Below are 7,312 nucleotides of genomic sequence, written 5' to 3' on the forward strand. Positions count from 1 at the left end.
ATGATAGGTCAGACTGCAATATTATGTTTAAAATGAAAATGATTTGTATTTTAAGGTTGAAGTACATTTAGTATAAATGTAGGTGTAAAGCTTAAAACACATAATTATAAATCATGATATTTGTCAAGTTAAATCTATGATTAGTCTTCTTTGTTTTCTTATCATTTAGATTATTTGAACAAATTAGTTTTATTTATCAGTAATTAACTTGAACAAAATCATTCTATTTCTCATATATTCTGATTATACAGAAATAATCAAGCTGTTTTTTTTATTAGATCTAGTGGATCGACGGCAAAAATGTTATTATATTTTTAGCAGTTGAAAAAAATCTGTGAATTTTTCTCATTTTCTGTATTTTGGATTATTTGTTGACAAATGCAGAGCTATTTTCATCCCATATCATAAATTAGTTCTGATTTTGGCCATCTATATATTAAAATTTTATGCCCACATTATAATGATATAGAATTCATCTATAGACATAGGTATCTTCAAGTGGTTATCTGTTGTTCATATCCTTTTTGAGCCATGACTTTCAGCAATATAATACCTGGTATAACTGCATGGTTTAACTATAAATTATTACTTTGTATGTTTTCAGGAGAGGTTCTAGGAGATCTAACACTACAAAGACTTATAGATGAAGGTAAGGATCAGATATATTTCATTCAACCCTAACTATTATAATAATAATAATAATAATAATTTATTTATTTAAGTGTCACCGTCCATATATACAGAGAATAACAACAATAAAATAATTACAGCATTATAAAATGGACGCCAGCCGGCTTCGACTTATGAGACACCTTAGAATTATATCATAAAACTACATTCAATGAGACAGGTAAAACACAAATATACAAGTAAAATAAACATTATGATAAATAAAAAGGCTCAGGGTATCACAGTCTGTTTCCTACGTTCAAACATTTTAAAAATACATGCGGCAAAATATGGTAAATTCGTTCGTTTGTCATTAAAAAACACAATTTATTTACATTATTATAAAATAAAAAATCTGGATTAATAAAACAGGCTTCGGTACATAAAACATTTCTTATATCAGTGTATAATTTACAGTTAAAAATAAAATGCTCCTCATTTTCAATTTCCCCATTATCACATAAAAGACACTTCCTTAAGCAGAGAGGTTCGGGGGGTCTAACAAATCTTCCAGTTTCAATTCTCAAAGGGAGTGAACCCGCTCTAAGTTTGGACAACACGCGTCTGTGAGCTCTATTTTTAATAATTTTGACATACGGTTCTGTTCCGAATTCAGTTTTGTACATGCGGTATGACCGGAGTTTGTTTCCATTAACATGTGTGCGGTCATTCCATACATCCCTTGACCACTGACCCACTTCCCTTTCCCATAGACTATCCCACACATCATCAATACATACAGTGTCACTTTGATCATTTAATACATGTAGTTCTTGACCGATACTTAATACTCGGTGATCCCAGGAAGACTTACGTCTACTGGCCCATTTATGTACAGTTTTACAAAGAATATTATCGTTGAGTTTAAGTCTATTCCAATATCTAAACAATTCAATCTTAACTAAATTATCACCCTTCAGCCATCCCATGTCCCCCATTGCTGCCAAATTACTACTTCTTTTGCTCAAACCAAGGAAGAATTTGCATGCGTTACTATGCAGCGCATTAATACAGTTATGTGTATTAATACACAAGTGAAGGTGTTATGTGGAATGTATTGTTTCAACTGCATGACTGCACTCTGTTAAATATATCACATTATTACTGGTTAATATCAGACTGTGGTCTGTAGTTTTATTGATCAGTTTGTCTAGTTCATTGACATGTAGAGAACAGATGTTTAGTTTGATAGTTGATGATATTCAGTTCTCTATACTGCATACATGGACAATTCTCGTACATAAAAAAAGATAAAAAATGTACATAAAAAAAGATAAAAAATAAACGTAAAGCCAGTTGCAAAATTATGTTAAAATTCTTCCTTCTTTTGAAGCAAGTTTTATGAACATTGAAACCATCAGTGGTTATTTTTCTCAAAAATTATTTCAAATTTTAGGAAAGGAAAGTAAAATACTTCAGTCCATGATAAGTGAATTTTTAATACAGTCATTAAAACGTATGGGTGTATGGAGCAGTCAAAAGAAAAGTGCATTATTATTAGTATTATTCACAAAAATGGCAAAATATTTTTATGAACATTGTAACCTTTTCCATTATTCTGTTTTGTTGTGATACAAAATTATAGAAAGTCAACTAATGGCTGAATATAACTATGATAAGCTTATATATTTGACTTTTATGAACACAAGATATCATTGTGGTCTGAATACAATTTTTGTATGTAGACTGTGGTTAGCTCCCTTTAGGTTATTAAGGTAACTTGTTCGCAGTGACGGTAAACTAAATGAATTCATTGATAACTAATGGAGCCAGGGTTTTGAGCTTGTTGATCCAATGTAGTTCTGATCTAACTTATTTATTTATGAACATTCTTGTAGCAAGCAGAAGTAATACAAATATAGAAGAAATAAAAAAAGATGTTATAGAACCATCTTCAACTGATACTGGTTCTGATTCTGGAACAGGTACTGGTACTAACACTGGTACAATTAGTGACAAGCCAAATAGTGCTAAAGAATCTCCAAAAACAGAAAATAAGACGACGACGGCACCAGTACCTGGTAAAGCTCAACCTCAGGTTCAATCTAAGGGTGGAGGAGATGTTGGCCAAAATGCTTCTCCCTTCTCCGGTGTGTTATTTATTGGTAAGTATTTACTGCTTGATGAACATATTTTATGTAGATTAGTAAAATTGATTATAATAACACTCATAGAATGAGTTCTGTTCTGTCAAATGACATCAACTTGACTGACATATTATACAAACTGGTTTATTATATCATAAAGATGACTGACATTAAACAAAGCTATAGAACTATAAGAAATACCAATATCACAATAATGTACCATTCTTTTGATACAGTTACTAAAAAAAACTCATCTTAAACATAAATTATTTGTTCATTTAAATACAGTAAGTAGAAACAATTGACAATTACAAAATGAAAGTCAACAGTAAATGTGTTAATAAAAACTGTTAAATGTTCGTTTTTTTAGATTTCCATTATTATGTCTTTTAACAGAAAGTGTTATAAACAATGCCTTTTGTCAAATTGTAACAAAGACTACTTTAAGCTTCAAATCACATCTTAGGAATGTAAGATTAATTCTATGTCATTAATCAAATTTCTCTTCCTGTTAGTGTGTGTTTTGAGACTTTTATCAGAAACTTGAATTAAAATGTACATATATTTTTGTATTGTTTTAGTTATTGTGGCTGCATGTAGTGTAGCAGGTCTTGTTGGATTAATTATGGCTGGTGTTTGTTGGTTCAAGTAAGTATTTTGATATTTTTTAAATGAATTTCTGTTATATTGTATAGAAAAAGGACTAAATGATAATATACCAGTATGTGTATCATTATTCTACTTAGAGAGTTGATGTTTTACTCAGTGAGAAAGTCTTGAGTTCAACAATTAAGAAGTTCCTAGTCCTCATTTTCATCACAGTTTTCTGGTGGGCTTGTAGGTTAGCAAAATTGCTTAATATTAAGGATAGGACCATGATGGTGTGATCTTTGCTTTACCCATAAAAATGCAAGCCATTTTGATTTTAAAATTTGAATGCTGGTTAAACATCTATCTGGGATGTCAATACTAATATTGAAAAATGAATTTATTTCGAACTGGATATAGAAAATTTGATGAATATAATATAATATATAGGCTTGTTATTGAAATCACTGAGGTAAAACTAATTAGATAACAATTTTAAAATTACTGAGTATTAAAGGCATGATATAGATAAAAATATTGGAATGTTATGATTTGGAGTAGAAACTTATAATAAGCTATCCAGAATCATTTAAAATGCTGTGCTTATGTTCATGAAATTGATTATTTTTTGATTTTCCATGTTATTTTGATTTCAAGTAAGTTTTTGTGTCAATGCTAATCTGTAGAAAATGTTTAATAAATGACATTTTAAACTCAAAAGACATGGTATTATATAGTCAGATATTTTTATAGATACACTTTTAAAGACTTAAAGTAGCTTAATTTCTGTTCTTGTCTAACAATTCTATAGTTAATCTCTATATCATGAAAATGTCTCTTTTAAAATGCTAAAAAGCCAATCTTTTGAGGTGTTTTGTTTTCAGAAGAATTATGCATATTTTTCATGTGGATTAACAGCATTATAGTCCTTCATTTTAAGTCATATTTTCCCAGTGATTATTAAACAAAGGAGCATTCTGATTCTGATAAACTAAAAATGTTGACAAGATTTGATTTAATATCATGTGTACCTTTAACCACACTGGTACTTATAACCACATGGTCTATAATTATTTCCACTCCAGTTATTTATTTATTCATTATTCTAATTATTTATGTTTCATAGAGAAATTTGTCAGAATGATACCATTTCATTCAAATATCTAGTCATTGTTTCCTTTACAACATTTCCTATCTTAGTGATGGTTGTCATATTATTTATTGTATAAAATTATCAGCAGTCATGAAAATAGGAAGATAATGTTATATATGTTGAACTAATAATCGTTAAAAGATAAGAACTAATTGGACTAATGGAGAAATAAAGTCTGTGAAATATCATCGATAGATATATATACAATGGGTAACAGGTACTTCTCCAGTTTTTTATGAACTAGTTAGAGCGTTGGTTCTTTACATGATGTCATTTGCTTGGTAACGTCCAGCAAATGGTGGTTGTGTGTTCTGATCTCGATCGGCGTGTGAAAGTCGATGACCTTGAATAAGTCATCTTCACTCATTATTCCAGTCGACCCAGCTGTAAATGGGTACAGATAATCCGGGAAAGATCAATGCCAAGAGGTATCGCCAAGGACCGGCTGGTAGAACCGGCTGGTTCCTTAACTGTGAACCTAAGTAACTATCCTTGTAAAATGTAGTTGGTCCTTTATCTTTCTTTTCTTTGCATTTCAAAAACAACACATATTTTTCAATTGGAATTACAGTCTTTTACTTTTTAGATCAATAAAAGAGCATGTTATAACCAAGGATATAATAATGTATATTTCACCATTGTAGTAATTGATTTGAAATGATATCTTGATGGAAACTATCATAATGTAACAAAATATATTTCATTTATAAGAAGGGGAGTAGTTATTTTAAATTTCATGAAATGTCATGAAAAGTGGTAACAATCTTATGCTGGTATGAGGATTTTGACCAGCTAGTATATTTTTGTTGATACATAGGTTCAATCATTTTTCATCAAAAAAGATAACTTATACAGATAAATATTTATACAGTGTTCACCACCAGCTGTTCATAACTCATGTTAATGAACCTATATTTAATTACCTACTGCCAATTATCATAATAATCAATCATTCACCCTTAACCTCTGACCTATGAGATTTTGACAGTTGGTATCAATCAGAATTATGTGTATCTGATACAAAAGAAGGCCAGTATTCCATCTAAATGCTAATAATAATGATTTGTGTAGAAGATTTTTGTCAATAATGTTGATAACACTTGATGTCACTTCCAATTGACACATGTCTGTAATGTGATTTTTGATCCCCTATTACATGCATACATAATTTCCAAGACACGCATATATAGCATTACCTTACATTGTCCTTGGAAAGATTTTTTCACATTTCTTCAGTAATTTCTATCAATATGAATAGTGCTGTGGAATTCTCAAAGAATACTTTCAAAAGAACTAAGGGACAATTAACCAAGAATTTCACAGAAATAAGTAATTGGTGAGTCTTGAACAGTTTTCAACTGGTTAAAAATTTACTGGTATCTTTTTGATTTAAGAATTCTCATTATATTTATCTATAAAATTGTAGTAAGTGATTAAAATTGTTGGTTGCCCAGATATTCTGTATCTTTAATCCTTATTAACTATCTTGATATCTCCTTAAATCAGACATTTATCAACTGACTCTACAATAAACTGCTGTGTAAATAATGTCAACATATTATATAATACAATATACATCTTCCTACTTTAATCAATCCTCTTTTATTGACACTTTTAAATGACAGATAGACAGGGGGAACTAGTGGTCAATATTAGGATATATTTTGAAAGGAGGGGTCAGTTTGTGGTCAAATCTAAGTGTGCGTTACACCAAGGTTAGATGAAGGGTTGTGTTAGATATTAACAAAGGATATAGTTGGTATTTTAGTAATTCAGTGAAGCATGAGGACCTTAAAGAACTCTAATGATATTAATAATTATATCAACAATTGGTAGGTCCTGTGATATATTTTACAGGTCAATGTCTTATGCTTTTTTGATGTAGTGAATAAGTTTTAATATTCAGCTCATTACTAATTAGTTTAATAATAATAAGCTGACCTTTTTTTTTTTATCTCTTTCAGGTTAGATCATATTGTTGACAATTTTCTTTCAAAATTATATGTTATTGTACCATGTTGTCTAGATAGGTCCTTCTTAGGCTTCTTTTTCACTGTAAATAAGTATATATATCCAAAATACAAGAGAACCATTGTCAAAAGCCTGCATTGCATTAATTGTTATCCATAAAGTGTGTTGTGTTATTAAAGTCATTTACTAAAAGCCACTTAAGGAAAAAAATATATATATTTATATATTGGAGGCATCAAGAATATTTTCCTGGAAAATGACAATTTACTTCCTGAGAGTAAAATATTAATCTAGACTGCAGATTATAACATTTCAAAAGTTTGAAAAAAACTTGTGGTGAGAAAACTCAATAGTGGTTTTCTGTTTATTTCATTTCAGGTTAAATCGTAATGCTAAAGCTACAAGTGATGTAGATTATCCAGCATATGGTGTAACAGGGCCAAACAAAGAAAGAGTTCCCTCCCCTGGTGATCGTAAATTGGCCCAGAGTGCTCAGATGTATCACTATCAACACCAAAAACAACAAATGATTGCCATGGAGAAGTAAGTCATAAGTTGATAAATCTCCTACCTTTACCTATTATTGATGGTGTGTGGGGAAAATCTCCAGGAAAATGAAAATGTACCTTAGTTACATTTGGAATAGTTTCATTTGGTTTTTTTAAGGCTAATGGTGATGTTATTTTTCAGAGCTAATGATGAGATGAAAAATGACTTTACTATTTGTGATATTTGTGATATCTATATGTTATATTATTATTTTCAGGGCTAATGGTGAGATGAAACATGATGCTAGTGATGTTAGTGATACCTCTATGTTATATTATTATTTTTTAGGGCAAAT

The 7,312-nt window shown here is 30.0% G+C and overlaps 2 protein-coding genes across 2 annotated transcripts in view; both read left to right on the plus strand.

Annotated features, from left to right (window-relative positions):
• Window positions 1-531: 531 nt before the first annotated feature.
• On the plus strand, window positions 532-5,002 carry LOTGIDRAFT_162198 (hypothetical protein; the record flags this gene model as incomplete). The annotated part of the gene is made up of 4 exons (XM_009058166.1): window positions 532-649; window positions 2,508-2,774; window positions 3,338-3,404; window positions 4,873-5,002. 4 exons carry the CDS (start codon window positions 532-534, stop codon window positions 5,000-5,002), a joined length of 582 nt encoding a protein of 193 aa, XP_009056414.1.
• Window positions 5,003-5,747: 745 nt separating this feature from the next.
• The window catches only part of LOTGIDRAFT_232873 (hypothetical protein), a gene marked incomplete at its 5' end in the record, with an annotated part of 7,292 nt that continues 5,727 nt past the window's right edge, over window positions 5,748-7,312 (plus strand). Inside the window, 3 exons of the mRNA XM_009058167.1 lie at window positions 5,748-5,833; window positions 6,847-7,011; window positions 7,235-7,268. Coding sequence (XP_009056415.1) covers window positions 5,748-5,833; window positions 6,847-7,011; window positions 7,235-7,268 — 285 coding nt within the window. The remainder of the gene's footprint in view (window positions 5,834-6,846; window positions 7,012-7,234; window positions 7,269-7,312) is intronic.

Source organism: Lottia gigantea (genome assembly GCF_000327385.1).
Source record: "Lottia gigantea unplaced genomic scaffold LOTGIsca_33, whole genome shotgun sequence".
Classification (NCBI taxonomy): Eukaryota; Metazoa; Mollusca; class Gastropoda; family Lottiidae; genus Lottia; species Lottia gigantea.